Source organism: Podarcis muralis, chromosome 5 (assembly GCF_964188315.1).
Source record: "Podarcis muralis chromosome 5, rPodMur119.hap1.1, whole genome shotgun sequence".
Lineage (NCBI taxonomy): Eukaryota > Metazoa > Chordata > Lepidosauria > Squamata > Lacertidae > Podarcis > Podarcis muralis.
The window spans coordinates 98951354-98971437 of record NC_135659.1 but is presented as its reverse complement, the minus strand read 5'-3'; the positions used below and the strand labels follow the sequence as shown (position 1 = coordinate 98971437).

Below are 20084 nucleotides of genomic sequence, written 5' to 3'. Positions count from 1 at the left end.
CGGTTTGACCGGAACGTCATCTTTAGTGCTGGCAAAACAAAAAAAATTCCTTGCAGTAGCACCTTAAAGACCAACTAAGTTAGTTCTTGGTATGAGCTTTCGTGTGCATGCACACTTCTTCAGATACCGTGCTCTGGCAAACGCGAGTTTAGTGCTGGCAAACGCGCTCTGGTTACAGCCTGGAGCGTCATTGGCTGCTGAAGGTGTTTTACCCCACCGTGACCTTACGCTTCGAAGCATAGTCGCCATCTTTGGTAAGGGCGGCAGGTGTGTGCGCTGCAAAGGGCAGGTGTCTTTGGGGCGCCGTTTCTCCCGAAGGACCTCGACTCAGTTGAAAGAACATTAGTTCCTTGATCTTCAAGCCACGGTCCCTGGACACTTCAGACGCCATGTGCAATTATTATTATTTGTTAGGAGTGTTGTAGGAATTTATGTATAGGTTGGGGGGGTTGCCCCTCCAGCAGATATCATGCACATGCAGCCCACTACCAAAATCAGCACAAACGCTTTTGTGACTTGTCCCCACGAAACACCCCGTCACAGTTTCTTCCTATCTATTCAAAGGGCCTTTTCTGCACAATACCAAATGTAACAATTCACTGATAAATGTATCTATGTACTGGCTCACTGGGGAAACTTCAGAAATTCATATAGACATGTGAGCTCAGCTACTCAGCGGCCCCTCTGCCTGAGGGATAATCCCTGGCCTCCTGATACCTGAGTGCCAGACAGGTAGCCATTCCAGAAATAACAAACCCAGATGAAGACAAAAGGGTGTGATTACAGTAACTTGGCTGGGAAACAGATAAATGTAAATATCTTTTTTGATACACTTGATGGGTGTTTGGTGGAGGGCAAGGAGAACCGTGGAGCAGGGTCCAGGATGCTCAGATTACGGCCACCAGACCTCCCTTTTCATGATGTAATAATAATAATAATAATAATTTATTATTTGTACCCCGCCCATCTGGCTGGGTTTCCCCAGCCACTCTGGGCGGCTTCCATAAAAACCAAAGATACAGTAAAATATCACAGATTAAAAACTTCCCTGAACAGGGCTGCCTTAAGATGCCTTCTGAATGTCAGGTAGTTATTTATCGCTTTGACATCTGATGGGAGGGCGTTCCACAGGGCGGGCGCCACTACCGAGAAGGCCCTCTGCCTGGTTCCCTGTAACTTGGCTTCTCGCAATGAGGGAACCGCCAGAAAGCCCTCGGAGCTGGACCTCAGTGTCCGGGCAGAACGATGGGGGAGGAGACGCTCCTTCAGGTATACTGGGCCAAGGCCGTTTAGGGCTTTAAAGGTCAACACCAGCACTTTGAATTGTGCTCGGAAACGTACTGGGAGCCAATGTAGGTCTTTCAAGACCGGTGTTATGTGGTCTCGGCGGCCGCCCCCAGTCACCAGTCTAGCTGCCGCATTCTGGATTAGTTGTAGTTTCCGAGTCACCTTCAAAGGTAGCCCCACGTAGAGCGCATTGCAGTAGTCCAAGCGGGAGATAACTAGAGCATGTACCACTCTGGCGAGACAGTCCGCGGGCAGGTAGGGTCTCAGCCTGCGTACCAGGTGGAGTTGGTAGACAGCTGCCCTGGATACAGAATTGACCTGCGCCTCCATGGACAGCTGTGAGTCCAAAATGACTCCCAGGCTGCGCACCTGGTCCTTCAGGGGCACAGTTACCCCATTCAGGACCAGGGAGTCCTCCACACGAGCCCGCCCCCTGTCTCCCAAAAACAGTATTTCTGTCTTGTCAGGATTCAACCTCAATCCATTAGCCACCATCCATCCTCCAACCGCCTCCAGGCACTCACACAGGACCTTCACTGCCTTCACTGGTTCTGATTTAAAAGAGAGGTAGAGCTGGGTATCATCTGCATATTGATGAACACCCAGTCCAAACCCCCTGATGATCTCTCCCAGCGGCTTCATATAGATGTTAAAAAGCATGGGGGAGAGGACAGAACCCTGAGGCACCCCACAAGTGAGGGCCCAGGGGTCTGAACACTCATCCCCCACCACCACTTTCTGAACACGGCCCAGGAGGAAGGAGCGGAACCACTGTATGACAGTGCCCCCAGCTCCCAGCCCCTCTAGGCGGTCCAGAAGGATGTTATGGTTGATTGTATCAAAGGCCGCTGAGAGATCCAGCAGAACTAGGAAACAACTCTCACCTTTGTCCCTAGCCGGCCGGAGATCATCAACCAGTGCGACCAAGGCAGTTTCAGTCCCATGGTGAGGCCTGAATCCCGATTGGAAGGGATCCAAATGGTCCGCATCCTCCAGGCGTGCCTGGAGTTGTTCAGCAACCACGCGCTCAATCACCTTGCCCAAGAATGGAAGATTTGAGACTGGGCGATAGTTGGCCATACTGGCCGGGTCTAAAGATGGTTTTTTAAGAAGCGGTTTAACGACCGCCTCTTTCAGCGGATCTGGGAATGTTCCCTCACAGAGGGAAGCATTCACCACCCCGCAGAGCCCATCGCCCAGCCCTTCCCGGCTTGCTTTTATTAGCCAGGATGGGCAAGGATCAAGGAGACAGGTGGTTGGTTTCACGCGTCCAAGCAGCCTGTCCACATCCTCGGGGGTAACGGATTGAAATTGATTCCATGCAACTTGACCAGACAGAGCTCCAGCACTCTCCCGCCCCAGCCCTGCTCCCACGGTGGTGTCTAGCTCCTTCCGAATATGAGTGATTTTATCTGCAAAAAACTTTGCAAAATCGTTGCAGGAGATCTTGGGGTCTTTACAAGGCCCCGGTGGTAAAGGTGGTTCCGTTAAATTGCGAACCACCTGAAAGAGTCTCCTGCTACTATTTTCTGCAGATGCAATAGAGGCGGTGAAGAAAGTCTTCTTTGCCGTCGCTATCGCCACTTGGTAGGCTCGACGTTGAGCTCTAACCTGTGTCCGGTCAGATTCGGAGTGAGTTTTCTGCCACCGACGCTCTAGCCATCTCAGCGATTGTTTCATCGCCCTCAGCTCCGAAGAAAACCACGGGGCTGTCCGGGCTCCATGCAATCGGAGAGGGCGCTTCGGAGCCAGACAGTCGATAGCCCTGGTTAACTCCGCATTCCAGCGGGCCACCAGGGAATCAGCTGAAAGGCCATCAACATGGGATAACCATGTAACCATGATGTATTAGTGATGTAGTTGTGGGGGGGGGTGTAACATGGGGATTAGCAGCTAATAAAAGTTTGGGGGCACTTTTGTTTGGGGCTTCCATCTTGTTCCACCTTGTGGCAGGTGGGAGTCCTGTCGCGACAGTCTTCAATAAAGACCAAGCCTACTGGCTGCTGTTTTGCTCTGGTATTCCTGGCTGGTGTCCTTGTTTTTTGTCCAAGGGAGCCCTCAGGTTTCTCCATTAACAGGAGCGACAGCAGTTCACTGGGAAAGCATCAGAGAACTCCAAGCATCTAGATCTCTAAGAACATCATTATAATTTTATTTATTGAATTTAGGTACAACCCTATACCTGGAGGTCTCAGGGCAGTTCACAGAATATCAAAATATAAAACCACAAAATATGTAATCAAAATAAAAACAACAACCCAATAACCCCCCCAAATCCCCATATTTTAAAAGGGCATAGGGTATATACATAGCTGCTGATCTGCTCTTTTAAGGAGGACAACCCGATCTAGTACATGCATGACACCCTTTGCTGTCTTTTAGTGTTATGCTGGACATTGCTCATAGTTGTGGTGTGGAATCTATAGTATTTTAAGGCCTGAAAACATTTAGAAAAAGTAAGAGGGTGTCCTATTGATGCTTAGGATTGTCAGGACTGCAGTTCCTTAAAGAGAATTGTAGGCACATTTACATGGGGGTGTAACCCACATTTAACTCAGGGAGTTGCTTCTGATCATATGGACACGGGATCCAACTTTATTTAGATCCTGCCAATATAGTTTCAAACTGGCTTCCAAATGCACTGTTCCAAAATTATCACAGCCCATGTCCAAATCACACACACACACACGTTTGACTTCTTAACCTTTTTATCATTACAAAACATGCAAAAAAGTTTACATCCAAACATTTCAAAATATCCTGAAACAAATCCTATTTTATTTATTACGGAGCATCCTAGTTTTGCAGAGCTGTTAAGCTCAGGCAGAAAACGAGGACAAGGCAGAGGCCGGCTGTAAGGGTGCTTCTGTTTATCTGCGGAAAGTATTTCCTCAACTTTCACTGGCATTAAAAATGCAAACATCCCAAGTTGTGGAGGTTCTGGATTTCACCCGCTCTGGGTCCAGCCTGTGGACAGCTCACCAGATGACGTCACAAAGATACTAACAAAATGGGCAGACACGAAGGATGTGTGAAAAGTGAAAAGTTCTCCTCTTCCTCCCTTCTACACTAGATAAAATATCTGTATATTTTAATTTAACTTTTAAAGAAAAACATCAACAAAATTGCAGAGCAGATGGGTGGAGGGAAGAGGAAACGGATATAGCCCGCTGAAATAACCCTTTGACAGCTCCCCACCCCCTTGTGAAAATGTATAATTTGGCATGAAATCTACCTACCTTGAACTTGAAATGATAGAACCTAGATATATGGATATTTAACTGGCTAATTTTTATTCCGAATTATTTTAATATGCTGTTTTTATCTGATACAGGGTCAACGGCAGGGGTCAGCATTGTTGGTCAACTTTCATTATCCACACTCTTTTTCTTTGGGGGGGGGTGCATTGTCAACCCCCAGAGCTTCCTGGCTCTGCCACTCCTCTGAGCATGCAAGATCATGTAGATGGGACAGTAGCCTTGACTGGTTTTCCATTCTCCCTCTGGTCCAGAGAGAGAGAGAGAGAATAGTAGGCAGGTGAAGGAATTCCACACTCCCTCCGTTTGTATTGGGTCTGGGAGGGGCAAGGGATTGGGCAGTGGGGACAGCCCTAAGGAGGAGGTGGGTCTTTGGGAGGAGATCTACTGAGGTCATCTTTTCCAAATATACACTGAACTGGCACTGATCCATTATTGCTCCTTATGCTACTTCTCTGCCATATTTCTTTAAAAAAATCTCATTCTTTCAATCTTTTATGTTTTAGGATTCTGCAACTTTGCAGTTCTATTTTCTATGTTGTTTTATTGTTACCTGGTTTGGGAATTTTCTATAAAAATACATACGCCCCAAACTTGAAATGCACAGTTGTGAAAACAGTGCGGTCCTGCTCTTGTGAACAGATGTGGTCTTAGTGCCCTTTCTCTTGCACAAGGATCAAAGGGTGCCTAAGCCACAAGAGCCTTGTAAACTCCTGATTCAGCAGAAGAAAGACCATACAAATGTCCAGTCTACCTGTAATGGTTGTAGGAAGTCACCTTATACCAGGGCAGACTGTTTCTCTACTCAGCTGCATATTGTTTACTCTGACTGGCAGCAGAGATGCCTGATATTTGACTGTAGTCAGGTATTCCATGAATCTAAGGATAGCTTTTCAGTGCCCTTTTAATGCCATCATGGCTTTATTCAAGTTGAAAGATAGGGTAGAAGCAACTCCTTCCTACTTCAGGAATCTAGATTCACAAACACACACAACTGCAACCATAATTAAAAAATAAACCTGCTTCTCATTATGCGTTCATTTTGTCTGTAACAGTCAGCCCTTCCCTGGCACTCCAAGTAAAAACCAGGAATAACAGTTTGTTCCCTTGAATATTGTCGGCATACACTGATATTTCAATAATATTATAACCTATAAATAATACATTGATCAGAATAGTTTAGGATTTAATCTCATTGCTACCAGGGCTCCTGCGATCAATATAAGCCAATTAGGTTCACCATCTGTGGTTTATTTCAGGGAACAGATTCCTATCCAGAATTAAAATTTCATATTGCTAAATAAGCAACCATCGCTTGCATTAAGAAAGAGGTGGCAAGCTTAGTTAGAATGCCTGTAAGTAGTGGTACTGTATATTTATAATATTATTTGCCTGGTCAATTAGTCAGATTCTCTTGCATTCCACGCCCGTCAAATGACAATCTCTCTCTCTCTCTCTCTCTCTCTCTCTCTCTCTCTCTCTCTCTCTCACACACACACACACACACACACACTCACACCAGACACTTCTAGAGCAACAGCCAGTGGTTTTCTAGCAGGCAACAAAACCTTGAGACAAAAAGTGCATGGCATGCTTCAGCAGAAATGGCATCTACTGAATGGAGTTTTTTAAAAGGCAGTTTAGCTATGAGCACAACAATTGCTTATGTCGGATCGTCTTGAGGGTCCATCAAGTACAGTCCCGTCTCCCAACAGCAGTCAATAAAATGTTCCTTTGTAAGCTCCCAAGATGGAGGCAGCTACTTTTGCCTAAGCCACAGGGCGATCTTGACATCAAACACTGGCTCTCTCTCAAGCATCGTATTGCAGTGACTGTCCCACTCTGCTGTCTAGGTCCTCCATCTCCTTTAAGGCTGTTGCTGGTACTGGCTTTCGGTGGCAGTGAAGAAGTCCTCCAGGATGCTCTGATTGTACTCGAACGTCGGGCGGTCCTCAGGCTTGCGTTTCCAGCACTGCATCATCACTTCATAGAGCTCCTCTGGGCAGTCCTCTGTGCGTGGCATCCGATAGCCACGCTCTAGGGCACGGATCACTTCCTGGTGTGACATCCCTGAATTCAAACGGAAGGGAGAGAAACCATCGCTCAGTGGTTGTCTACCTGCATTGCACACAGAGGGTGCTAGGTTCCGTTCCCAGCACCTCCAGGTTGGGCTGAGAGAGATCCCAGCCCTGAAATATTGGAGAGAAGCTGCCAGTCATTGTAGGCAATGCTAAGCTAGGTAGACCAATGCTCTGACAGCATTCCTAGGTTCCTATGGACTTGTAGAAGCTAAGGGTTGCATCCAAAGCAGAGCTATGTGACTCATTCCATCAGCACAATGATTTCTCCTTGTGCACTTGAACCTTTCTCCTCTCCTTTCCCTGTAGGTAAAGGTAAAGGGACCCCTGACCATTAGGTCCAGTCGTGGCCGACTCTGGGGTTGCAGCGCTCATCTCGCTTTACTGGCTGAGGGAGCTGGCGTACAGCTTCCGGGTCATGCGGCCAGCATGACTAAGCTGCTTCTGGCGAACCAGAGCAGCGCACGGAAACGCCGTTTACCTTCCCGCGGGAGCGGTACCTATTTATCTACTTGCACTTTGACGTGCTTTCGAACTGCTAGGTTGGCAGGAGCAGGGACCGAGCAACGGAAGTTCATCCCGTCATGGGGATTCGAACCGCCGACCTTCTGATCGGCAAGTCCTAGGCTCTGTGGTTTAACCCACAGCGCTACACGCATCCCTTCTCCTTCCCCTGAGTGCTTCCTAAATCTGTTCTAGGAGTTGCCCCCAACACTTTGTAGCAGATTTGAGGAGGGCCCAGCCCACATTCGGGGGTGGAGGGGGGAGAATTTTGGATGTGCTAGTGCAGTCCTTCTGCTAATGGAAACAAATGCATTGGATATCGCCCACTAAAAAAGGGAGTAAAATTGGACCCATCTGCTCACCAAATAACATCCCTTCTGAAAGCAGAAAAGTTGGAACACTGCATGAAAATATGAACATACAAAGCTGCCAAACAGAGATTTTTGAGAGCACATGGTTGTATTTGGTAAACAATCTCCCATATTTAATCGGGCAGTTTAAAATAGCCCCATAAAGGTAAAAGGTAAAGGTACCCCTGCCCGTACGGGCCAGTCTTGCCAGACTCTAGGGTTGTGCGCTCATCTCACTCAAGAGGCCGGGAGCCAGCGCTGTCCGCAGACACTTCCGGGTCACGTGGCCAGCGTGACGAAGCTACTCTGGCGAGCCAGCGCAGCACACGGAACGCCGTTTACCTTCCCGCTAGTAAGCGGTCCCTATTTATCTACTTGCACCCGGGGGTGCTTTCGAACTGCTAGGTTGGCAGGCGCTGGGACCGAGCGACAGGAGCGCACCCCGCCGCGGGGATTCGAACCGCCGACCTTTCGATCGGCAAGTCCTAGGTGCTGAGGCTTTAACCCACAGCGCCACCCGCGTCCCTCAAAATAGCCCCATCCAAGAGGTTAAATTGTTTTATTGCCTAAGCAGTTTTTCCAATTCCTCTTGGAAGCTTGACCAGGATGCTATTCTTATTAAAATAAGATCTCTTGGTGGAGCTATTTGGACGTTTGTTTCTAACAAGGGTGGATAACTACCTAGCTGTCCCAGCCCTTAAAGTTATTGTGGGGTTCTCTGCGACCATCACCACCCCCTGCTCCTCCTTTCCACCAAGTATCCACGAGCCAAAAAAATCTGGAGACTTGAACATCAAAACCGCGCCATATACTGTATCTAAAGAATATTGATAGGACTTTAACAGTCACAGCTTCCCCCCAAGATTCTCGAGAACTGCAGCTTACCCCTCAAACTCACTCTTAACAAAGTGCAGTTCCAAGGAAAAGCCATGTGCCTTAAAGGTTTGGTGTGGGTGCCTGCAAAGAGACTTTTCTTATTACGCACCTGGGTATGGGGTCCGCCCATAGGTAATGATCTCCATCAGGAGGATCCCGAAAGACCAGATGTCAGACTTTATTGTGAAGGAGCCGTAGTTGATGGCTTCGGGCGCAGTCCACTTGATGGGGAACTTGGCACCTGCCCAGGATGGTCAAAACAAAGAAGGTGAGGCTCAGAAAGGTGGCATGGTATGCGCGGCAAGAAGTGGCTTATCAGCAGATAGCAGGTTTGCTTTCCAAACTGCATTGTGGACACAGGCAAGAGCCTGCACTACTGGTCTTTTACTGCAAGGAAATCTGGCTCCTAAAGGTTCGTGAAGCTGCATCCTAAAGTGGATGAAGCGATTCTCCTCCGGATGCAGTGTTCGGGACTTTTTAGTTTAGAGAAAAGGCAAGTAATAAGCTATGCGGGTTTATTCCATAGAATATCAGCTTGCTACACTTCTAAGTGAGTACTGATCCTTGGCTACTTGATGTACCTGTTAGGACCATTTATTCGCTGATGAAGAGTGACTGTCGAAACAGTTCGTCATCCGGAAAAACTGTTCTACGTCTGGAACGGTTACAGGACTGTGACTGTTGAAAGGCTTGTTTGCCTCTTTGATACTGATTGACTACATTTTCTAGTTTTGTTCATGCAACATTGATTGATTTCTATTATTTGTGACTCCATTACATATTTTCTGTTTCAGAATTGCTACGTTTGGAACATCCATTACCGCACCGTTACAGGATTGTGACTGTTGAAAGGCTTGTTTGCCTCTTTGATACTGATTGACTACATTTTCTAAATTTGTTCATGCAATATTGATTGACTTCTATTATTTGTGACTCTTACTACATTTTTTCTGTTTAAGAATTGTGAAAGAATACATCTTATAAATGTTTTGTTAGAACATTATTAGTCGCGTGTTGCCTGTGATTGTTCAGAATACTCCGGAGAAGCGCCTTGCAAAATTCAGAGAAGTGTGAATTTTGGTTCGCGTGTTGCTTCGGAAAGTGCAAATTGGGTAGGTCTGCCTTTCAGTGCAAACTGGGTTGAAATTTCTCTGCCCTCCATCCTTATTAAGTGTCTAAACCCTAATGCATACTGTACACAGAAAGATTGACAGGACAAAAGCAGGAGGGGCTGGCTTGTGCAACCAAGCATACAAAAAGCCTCTCTTTGCACCTTCCCGGGCTGTGTATTCATTGTCGTCAATCACCCGAGCCAAGCCAAAATCGGCAATCTTGCACACCAGCATGGCCGAGACCAAGATGTTGGCAGCTCGCAAGTCCCGGTGGATGTAGTTTCGCTTCTCAATGAAAGCCATGCCTTCTGCAATCTGCAGTAAAGAGAGATAGATCTATTGTAAGGGGAGCGATAGTGCAGCACCTGGGGAGGCTGGGACAACATAAAGGACTGGTGTGCTGAGAGTACCACTGGGGTTCACTAGACACACCCTTAGAACTGGGTTCACATCCCTCCACAGCCCCAGTAAATCTTTGCAGCAGCCTCTGGCGAGTATGTTCTGTAAAATGAAATCAAGGATGACCTGCAAAGTCTGCAGCTTTCCTTAAACAAGTTTTCTTGCAGTTGCACGGAATTCCCCCCTTTGGGGGGAGGATTTTGCTTCCAGGCTATGTTAATGGAACAAGTCTCATGCGCCCCCAAATGCAAACCAAAGCAGTCTCCACAACAGAACAGCAAATCAAGACACCGGCTGACCCTTCTAGTATGCAACAGTTGTATATACGTTGCTATATTAAATTGCTTTGGGATGCCTCATGGGAAGCCGGTTAATAAATGAAATAAATAATAATTTACATTAATAAATAAGTGAAGGAGAGAGATTTGTGATGCTGATGAGAACTGCGGCAGGCAGGATTCCTTTTCACTTATTAAGTTTCCTCTGAGGCGCACAAGGAGGGGCACATGGTTCTCCCCGCTGCGCCATTTCACCCTTACAACAACCCTGTAAGGTGAGGTTGAGGAATCATGGGCTGGTTGATAAATCACACCTTCTCTTCCCACCGTGCAAGTCATGAGAACTTCTAAAGCTTCAGTCAACTGCAGCTTGCTGTACCGTCCAAACCCCAAAGAACTATGTTCATTCTCAACTATGGTGAGAGTCAAATAAGGCAACTCCAAACCCAGAAACAGCATTATAAACCCAGTTGAAAGTATAACTACTTGTACCCGAAGATGCCAGTAGTACATGTGAAAAGGATTTAGGGATCTTAGTAGACCACAAGCTTAGCAAGAGTCAACAGTGTGCTGCAGCAGCAGAAAACACTACAGTGGTACCTCAGGTTAAGTACTTAATTCGTTCCGGAGGTCTGTTCTTAACCTGAAACTGTTTTTAACCTGAAGCACCACTTTAGCTAATGGGGCCTCCCGCTGCTGCCACGCTGCCAGAGCACAATTTCTGTTCTCATCCTGAAGCAAAGTTCTTAACCCGAGGTACTATTTCTGGGTTAGCGGAGTCTGTAACCTGAAGAGTATGTAACCCGAGGTACCACTGTAATGCGATTTTACAAAAGTATAGTGTCCAGGTCATGGGAAGTAATAGTACCACTGTATTTTGCCTTGGTCAGACCACACCTGGAATACTGTGTCCTATTCTGGGCACCACAATTTAAGAATGATGTTGACAAGCCGAACGAGTGCAGAGGGCAGCGACCATGATCAAGGGTTTGGAAACCAAGCCTTATAAGGAACAGTTGAGGGAGTTGGGTATGCTTAGTCTGGAAAAGAGGAGACTTAAGAGCCGATATGAGAGCCATCTTCAAGTATCTTAAGGGTTGTCCCATGGAAGAAGGAGCAATCTTGTTTTCTCCTGCTCTGGAGGGTAGGACTCGAACCCATGGCTTCAGGTTACAAGAAAGGAGATTCCGACTCAACATCAGGAAGAACTTTCTGGCCTTAAGAGGTGATCAACAGTGGAACAGTCTCCCCTCAGAAGGTTGTGGACTTTCCTTCCTTGGAGGTTTTTAAGCAGATGTTGCGTGGCCATCTTTCATGGATGCTTTAGCCGAGATTCCTGCATTGCAGGGGGTGGGACTAGATGACACTCGGGGTCCCAACTCTACAATTCTATGATTCTACGCCCTGAGAGCGGCTTGTCAAAAACCATGTGATGTCATGGGTGAGGTGAGATTTTGATTCCGAGATTCACGTTGAGCGATTATCGGATGACATATCTCTGGGGCTCCGCAGAGACCTGAAGCCAAGGGGTTAACTGTCAGCCCCACCAACCTAAGCAAGACGGATGGCACCCTGGGCACACCTGCTCTTTTGATGGACTGGTTTTGGTGGAGGGAGGGAGAGCACAGACCGTTGTGACAAAGGCCTCCTTGTTCCGCAGCAGCGGAGGGAGACCCAGAGGAAGGAAATGCCCTTGGACCCGTTCCAGGTTTCCTACTTCCTTAGGAGTCAATGCACACAAACAAAGCACACTAGGCAGATTTGCATATTCAAATCTGCATCACTGCGGGAAACAATGGGTTCTCACAACCATGGCCCAATGCTCTCACATCCCTAGATATTAAATGCAACAAAACCCAACCAACGAATTGGTGCCTGGCTGTTAGGAACCCACTGGAGGGTCTCTAAGCCTAGGAACTCTCACATCTGCAGGGTTGCTCATGCAGGGACAGGGGAAGGAACCTGTGGCCCTTCAGATGTCGTAGGACTCCAACTCCCAGCAGCCATTGCGGCTGGCATGGCCCAATGACCCACACACACCTAAAGACCCGTTGGACAGCTTCTTTGGCCCTGAACAGGTGGGACAATCCTCGTAGAGTTGTTTTGGGCAGCGAGCGAAACCTATTGCCGTCGTACGAATCTAGGGTACGACTGCATTTGGAATCCTCTGCAGAGTTTTAGCCACCTGGCCTCAAAAAGCAGGGCAGAACCCAAGAGCGCCACACCACCAGGCTGGTGCCAGTAGCAGTACCGGTTCCTGGCAAGAACTCACCAGAACTTGCCACTGCCACTTTGCCACAACACAAACCAGGTAAGGGAGGCTCAGGTAGAGGTGAGGTGGCATTGCCCCTGTCCAGAAGGATATTGCAGAGTCGAAAAAGGTTCAGAAAGGGGCGCCCAAAATGATTGACACCCTATAAAGAAAGGCTGAAGCATTGGGGACTTTTTAGTAGCTGGACAAGTTTAGCATCAGCTGAGTAAATTCAAGAGCTGGAATAGCTCATTTTGTAAAGCATGAGACTCTTAAGCTCAGGGTCTTGGGTTTCAGCCACATGTCAGGTGAAACATTCCTGCACTGCTGGACTAGATGAGTCTTGTGGTCCAACTCTGCAATTCTATGATTCTATGCAGTTTTGCAGGAGCTCCTTGGCTGCGCAGGATGGAGGGCAGGTGTGGAATTCTAGCTGGGATGACCCTGCCCTGCAGAGAGGGAACAGAGACTCCACTGGGTTGAGACAACTTGGGTCAGGCTTTAAAAAGTGTCTCTTGCCTATAGCTATGAGAGGTATGAAAGGAAGTCCTTTCCCACACAGTGCACAGATAAAACTACTGTCACGGTCCTGCAGGGGACGTCAGGACCGGGGGCAAGATGGCGGGGTGGGAGCAGGAACAGGGGTCCAGAAGCCAGAAGTCAGGAAGCCAAGAGTCCGAGGGTCAGGAAGCAAGGAGTCATGAAGCCAGGGGTCAGAGGATCAAGAAGAAGGAGTCACGAAGTCAGGGGTCCGAGGATCAAGAAGCAAGGGGTCACAAAGTCAAGGGTCTGAGGATCAAGAAGCAAGGAGTCACGAAGTCAGGGGTCCGAGGATCAAGAAGCAAGGAGTCACGAAGTCAGGGGTCCGAGGATCAAGAAGCAAGGAGTCAAGAAGTCAGGGGTCCGAGGATCAGGAAGCAAGGAGTCACAAAGTCAAGGGTCCGAGGATCAAGAAGCAAAGAGTCATGAAGTCAGGGGTCCGAGGATCAAGGAGTCAAACGCAGCAAGGCAGGAAGCGTGTTGCTGTGGCAAAGAAATGCTGACCTTATATTCCTTCCCGGCTCTTGCCACCAGGTGCAGTGAGTTACCAAGCGGCCTCACCTGTGTGGCTGCGTCTTGCCTCTTCAGAACAAACTTAGGAAGGCCCCAGTCCTGCGAAGCCCTACTGGTCACAGGGCCTGGCTCCTGCACGCACACCTGACAACTACAGAACTTGCTGCCACAGAAGGCAGGGATGGCCAGCAACTTTAAACAAGGATGAGACAAATTCATTGAGAAGAGGGCTATCAATGGCTACTAGGCTTCTAAATCCTGGAGACCACAGGAGGGGAGAGATTCAAGTACTACTTGTGCGTTTGTCGCAAGCATTGGTTGGCCACTGTGAGAAAAGGATGCTATATTAGGTATTTTAGGTCAAGACATACCAAAAGAAATGAGGGCTTTATTTATGTATGCCACTACAGCAGCAAGAATGTTGATTGCACAAAATTGGAAGCCTGGAGAAATCCCAACTAAAGAACAATGGCAAGAGAAGTTGATGAACTATGCAGAACTGGCAAAAGTGACAGAAAGACTAAGAGAAAAAGACAACAGGGACTTTGAAAAAGATTGGGAACCATTCATATTATATTTGCAGAAACAAAGAAAGGCGATAGACTTGATGGCAGGATTTAAATAAACATCCACATCATTAGCATCAGAAAATGTTTAGAAGATAGAGAAATAAGATGATGTAGTTAATTTTATTTTTAGGTTTATAGGTTTGATGTTATGCTATTAATAACCTTTTCTGTAGAGAGATAGCAAAGCAGATGAAAAGAGAAACAAACCAGAAACGCAAGTCTTGGGGGGGGGGGGGAGGAATATATAGGAAACGTTAAAAATTTGAGATGTATGTAATGAATGAAAATGAAAAATGAATTAATTTTTTTAAAGAGAGAGAGAGAGAGAGAGAGAGAGAGAGAGAGAGAGAAAAGGATGCTAGACTAGAGGAGCTCCCCTTGGCCTGATCCAGTAGCTGGTCTCTCTTTTAGGTCACACTCACCTGGGCACAGAAGTCTATCAATACAGGGAGCTGCTGTTTGTGACCCTCATCACTCTTCAGGAAATCCAACAAGCTACCTGCGGAGAGGAAATAAACTCATCAGGGCGCAGTCCATTGTGTTCTTCAGAGGGGGCCAGATCTTCCATTAGGAAGCGACCCATTGCTCAGTGGGGCAGCACATACTTTGTTCCCAGGCTCACATAGACATGGGGTGTCTGGATGCTCAGAGACACGGACTTACCCCACCCTGTCTCCCTATAATCAGCCTTTCCCAGGGGCTGGTGGGAGTTGTAATCCAAAACGGCTGGAGGGCACCAGGTTGGGAAAAGCTGCCCTATATCATAATTAGCACCAAAGAGTTTTGCAGGGACATCTGGTAAGGTGGCCTCTCAATGATGCAGCCGAGTCTTCTGCATCTGGACTCTGGAGTAATCTCCTCTGTTCCAGAGGGGCTTACTCCCATCTTAGAGTTAAAGGCACTTTCTGACTTCAAATATCCCGGTATGCCCCACGGAGGACCTTAAGGTCCATAAATAGCAACACCCTAGAGGTCCCGGGCCCTAAGGAAGTCAGACTAGCCTCAACCAGAGACAGGGCCTTTTCAACACTGGCCCCAGCCTGGTGGAACGCTCTGTCTCATGAGACCAGGGCCCTGTGGGATCTGATTTCTTTCCGCAGGGCCTGTAAGACAGAGTTGTTCCACCTGGCCTTTGGCTTGGAATCAACTTGATCCCCTTCCCCTCTTTCTTTTTCCCTTTTTTCTTCTGTGATGGAACTCCTATTTGGGGACTTCGCTGGCTTTTTTCTGGTCCACGTAGGACCAGTCTGGATAGTTAGCCTTGGTGAAGACTTGACATTTTCATCCCCAAAAAAGTTTTTGAGTTTCTGCAGAAATGAGGCTGCATTTTAATGTTGTATTTTAATCTTGTTTTTTAAAGTTGTATTTCAATCAATTGTTTTATATCTGGTGTTAGCCGCCCTGAGCCCGGTCTTGGCTGGGGAGGGCGGGGTATAAATAATAATAATAATAATAATAATAATAATAATAATAATAATAATTTATTTATTTATTTATTTATTTATTTCTATTATCATCATCATCATCATCATCATCATCATCTTAAGGACTGTTGCATGAAAGACGGAGAAACTCATTTTCTGCTGCCCCAGAGGGCAGGACCTGAATCAATGCATTCAAGTTACAAGAAAGGAGATTCTAGCTAAGCATCAGGAAAGACTTTCTGACGGCAAGAGCCGTCAGACAGCAGAACAGACTCCCTCAGAAGGCGGTGGACTCTCCTTCCTTGGAGGTTTGTAAGCAGAGGTTGGGTGGCCACCTGTCAGGGATGCTTCAGCTGCGATTCCTGTATTGCAGGGGTTGGACTAGATGACACTCGGGGTCCCCTCCAACTCTGCAATTCTAGTATCTTCTTCCTCCACGTTCTCATGCTGCTCCCCACCCAGCTATCTCTTCCTCCCAGCTGCGTGCTGCATCCTGCGCAACCTCATTGGCATGTGGCACTCGTGTGCTAGGAGCTGACGGCGCCTCCGCAGAATGCTGCTAAATTGTACCAGCCCCGTAGATGCTGGGAGACAGTGAGGAAGGCTGCCTGCTGCCAAAAACAAGGCAATAACCCCGATTCTTAAGGAACTCGGGTTTCATGTTTCTTTTAAAAAAATGTTTCCAGTTTCTAGCCTTCTTGTTTGTGATGATAAGGCTGAAAACAGATAGAGAAGGACGAGTGGGAAAAAAAAGGAATGGCAAAACAAACTGTTAGAGTATATTGAATTGGCTAGATTAACAGAGGAAGTTAGAGATCACACTAGACAAGAGTTTCAAAAAGCATGGGGAAAATGCAGTGAATACTTCACAAAACAGTGCCCTAAAGTACATACCTGGGACTTGTTTCAATTAATGTCTGCAGGAGACTTTGTGGATATTCAAGTTATAATTAGAAAAATCTTAATAATTACTCATAAAGGAAACAGCTTATAAGAAGTAAACAAGGAGGTCAGATACAGGATAAAGGAAGTATTTTATTTGGTTGTTTGTATTGTTGTATGTTATGCTTATTGTATGTTATGTTTAATGAGGGTGGATTTCTGTATTGGGGGGTGGGGGTTTATGTTATGTTGTAAATAAAATGTCCAATAAAAAATTATTTTAAAAAGTAAAAAAAGAGAAGGACGAGTGAAAAAGGTATTGTTGGGCAGGTGCCTTTTGCGAAAACCTCCTTTTGGGGATAGAAGCTTGGGGATGGAACAGGCTTCACCAACCTGCTACCCTCCAGATGTGCCGGCTGAGTCTGTAGCCCCAAATATCTGGAGAGCACCAGGTTGGCAAAGGCTGCTGCGGAACCTTCCGCTCCTTCCTGCGTCTCACCTTTCTCCATGTATTCGGTGATGATGTAAATGGGCTCCTCCTTGGTCACGACGGCATGCAGCTTGACCAGCTTGTCGTGCTGCAGGGTCTTCATGATGTTGGCCTCTTCCAGGAAGGCTTCCACAGACATGCTCCCTGGCTTCATGGTTTTGACGGCCACTTTTGTGTGCATGTTGTAGGTGGCTGGAGAGGAGAGAAGGGGCTGTTTCAGAGCGGCAGAATCACAGAGCATCGTCCATTCCAACGCCCTGAAATGCAGGGATCCTTTTGCCCAACATGGGGCTCAAACTCATGAGCCTGAGGTCAAGGGTCCAATGCTTTACCAAGTGAGCTATCCATCATGGGAAATGGAGCTTTCCATCACCATACCCAGGGAGGCCATATGAGACCCAAAACACTATGCTAACTCATGCCCAGGGATGTTGTGCAGTCTGTGATTTCCAGGCAAGCACGGGGTGCGGTGTAAAAGCAGAATGTGGAATGGGCTATGGAATTCTTCAGCTTTAGCTAAGAACAGTTTCTAGACTAAAACAACAGGCCCCCAAAGCCTAAGGGCGTTATTTGGCAAGACCCAGTGTCAGAATCACCCTGCATCTAGAAAGCTAGCACATCAGGCAGCACGGTTCCAGACTCCTGGGGTTTCTTCATGAACATATGAAGAAACTACAACTAATCCAGAATGCGGCAGCTAGACTGGTGACTGGAAGTGGCCGCCGAGACCACATAACACCGGTCTTGAAAGACCTACACTGGCTCCCAGTACATTTCCGAGCACAATTCAAAGTGTTGGTGCTGACCTTGAAAGCCCTAAATGGCCTCGGTCCAGTATACCTGAAGGAGCGTCTCCACTCCGGTCGTTCTGCCCGGACACTGAGGTCCAGCACCGAGGGCCTTCTGGCGGTTCCCTCACTGCAAGAAGTGAGGTTACAGGGAACCAGGCAGAGGGCCTTCTTGGTGGTGGCACCCGCCCTGTGGAACGCCCTCCCACCAGATGCCAAAGAGAAAAAACCAAACTTTTAGAAGACATCTGAAAGCAGCCCTGTTTAGGGAAGCTTTTAATGTTTAATAGGTTATTGTATTTTAGTGTTTTGTTGGAAGCCGCCCAGAGTGGCTGGGGAAACCCAGCCAGATGGGCGGGGTATAATTAATAAATTATTGTTATTATTATAACATATGGAATTGGCTGCAACAGATGGTTACCAGATGTGGCCTCCATGTTCAGAGGCAGTATAACTCTTCTTCCCAAAGCCCATCTGGCTGGCCATCACAGGGAACTAACATAGAGGACTAGGGAGACCCTCAGCCTCATCCTTTGACAGGCCGGTTCCGACATTCTTACCCATCCAGACTTCTCCGAATTGCCCAGCTCCCAGTTTCTTCTCCAGTTTCAGAGAGCTGCGGGGGATTTCCCAGGCATCTTTCTCCCAGGGCTGCTGAGGTTTCGGAGCGATACACGGGTAAGTCAGCTTTTGACACAGACCATCAGCTTGCCCTGGAAGAGAACACCAGGTTATTCTACCCCGCAGGATCCCAAGGCAAGGCTGCAGGCTGGCGCTTTTGGAAACAAGGCCCCAAACGGACCACAAATTTTGTTACACTTGTGCCACCATGGAGAAGCCTTGATATGAACCCATCGCAGAGGCCTTTCTCCTGGGCATCGTCGGCCAATTGGTGCCAAAGAAGGATAGAACTTTCTTTATGTACGCCACGACAGCGGCAAGAATACTTATTGCAAAGTATTGGAAGACACAAGATCTACCCACTCTGGAAGAATGGCAGATGAAGGTGATGGACTATATGGAACTGGCAGAAATGACCGGCAGAATCCGAGACCAGGGAGAAGAGTCGGTGGAAGAAGATTGGAAGAAATTTAAAGACTATCTACAGAAATTTTGTAAAATTAATGAATGTTAGAATGATGTTGGATAAAAAGTTAAGTGGTTTTTAGTTATAACGCTATAAGGAATATGAAAAAATGGATTATTAACAGGTAAAAATTTAATGTTACAATATTTTAAGATTAAAGACTAGGATAAACAAAGAGGGGAAGGATTTGCTGAACTAACAAATTGAATTGGAATACAAAAAGGGAGGTGTGAGGAGGTCCGGGAAACAAGCAAATGAAAGATAAGTAATGGAAAGATCGAATTGTTTTTTAACTATTTTTATTTTGTATTTTTCTTTTTTCATTTTGTAATATGTTGAAAATTTTAATAAAAAATATCTTTATGATATGAACCCATCGCAGATACGTGAGAGAGTGGCGTGGAGTAGTGGTTAGAGTTCTGGACTAGAGACCTTGGAGACCAGGGTTCAAATCCCTCCTGGCTGTAAAACACACCGGGTGACCGTGAGCCAGTCACAAAGAGATGGAGGCGTTCCAGGGAGCACCCAGGTCAGGCTCACCCTTATAATGGCTGACCAGTTCCTGCAGGCTGCTGAAAGTGTTCCGAGCAGAAATGTAGAAGCCGCCGCTGTCCAGCGTCCGAATCTTGTAATGCTTCACTGTCTCCATTTTCTTCTGGTTGTCGAAATCTCGCACAGACAAGGAGTAAGAACCTGGGCCAAGAGGGAGGAATGCATACTGAGAAAGGAGGTTCACGTGACCATTTCACCAGTTCTCCCATACCTGCTCTTGGGGTTTTGGATCTAGACCATTATAAACGGGAGGAGGGGAGTGTTTCTAAGGAGCCAGCTTCAACGAGAAACATATAAAACTACTGATGATATCTGCCGTATGGACATTGCCTCAGGCTGGGTGCAATGACCTGGTTTGCATGTAACACTACACCATGGTTTGTGTAAGGCAGCCTTCCTCAACCCGGTATGCCCTCTTGAAGTTTTGGACTACAACTCCAATAATAATAATAATAATAATAATAATAATAATAATAATAATAATAATAATTTATTATTTGTACCCCGCCCATCTGGCTGGGTTTCCCCAGCCACTCTGGGCGGCTTCCAACAAAGATAAAAAATACACTAAAATGTCACATATTAAAAACTTCCCTGAACAGGGCTGCCTTCAGATGTCTTCTGAATGTCAGGTAGTTGTTTATCGCTTTGACATCTGATGGGAGGGCGTTCCACAGGACGGGCGCCACTACCGAGAAGGCCCTCTGCCTGGTTCCCTGTAACTTGACCTCTCGTAGTGAGGGAACCGCCAGAAGGCCCTCGGAGCTGGACCTCAGTGTCCGGGCAGAACGATGGGGGTGGAGACGCTCCTTCAGATATACTGGACCAGTATCAGCCCCAGCCACAC

General features: G+C 47.1%; 1 protein-coding gene across 3 annotated transcripts in view; it reads right to left on the bottom strand.

The window, feature by feature from the left end:
- Positions 1–3977: 3977 nt before the first annotated feature.
- HCK (HCK proto-oncogene, Src family tyrosine kinase) overlaps positions 3978–20084 on the bottom strand; it is a 34610-nt gene continuing 18503 nt past the window's right edge. For all 3 annotated transcript variants that reach the window (XM_028735595.2, XM_028735596.2, XM_077929459.1), the window contains 7 exons: positions 19226–19378; positions 18159–18311; positions 16820–17002; positions 14437–14513; positions 9626–9779; positions 8462–8593; positions 3978–6614 (listed from right to left, as the gene is read on the bottom strand). In XM_028735595.2, coding sequence (XP_028591428.2) covers positions 6412–6614; positions 8462–8593; positions 9626–9779; positions 14437–14513; positions 16820–17002; positions 18159–18311; positions 19226–19378 — 1055 coding nt within the window. In that variant the 3' untranslated portion in view covers positions 3978–6411. The remainder of the gene's footprint in view (positions 6615–8461; positions 8594–9625; positions 9780–14436; positions 14514–16819; positions 17003–18158; positions 18312–19225; positions 19379–20084) is intronic.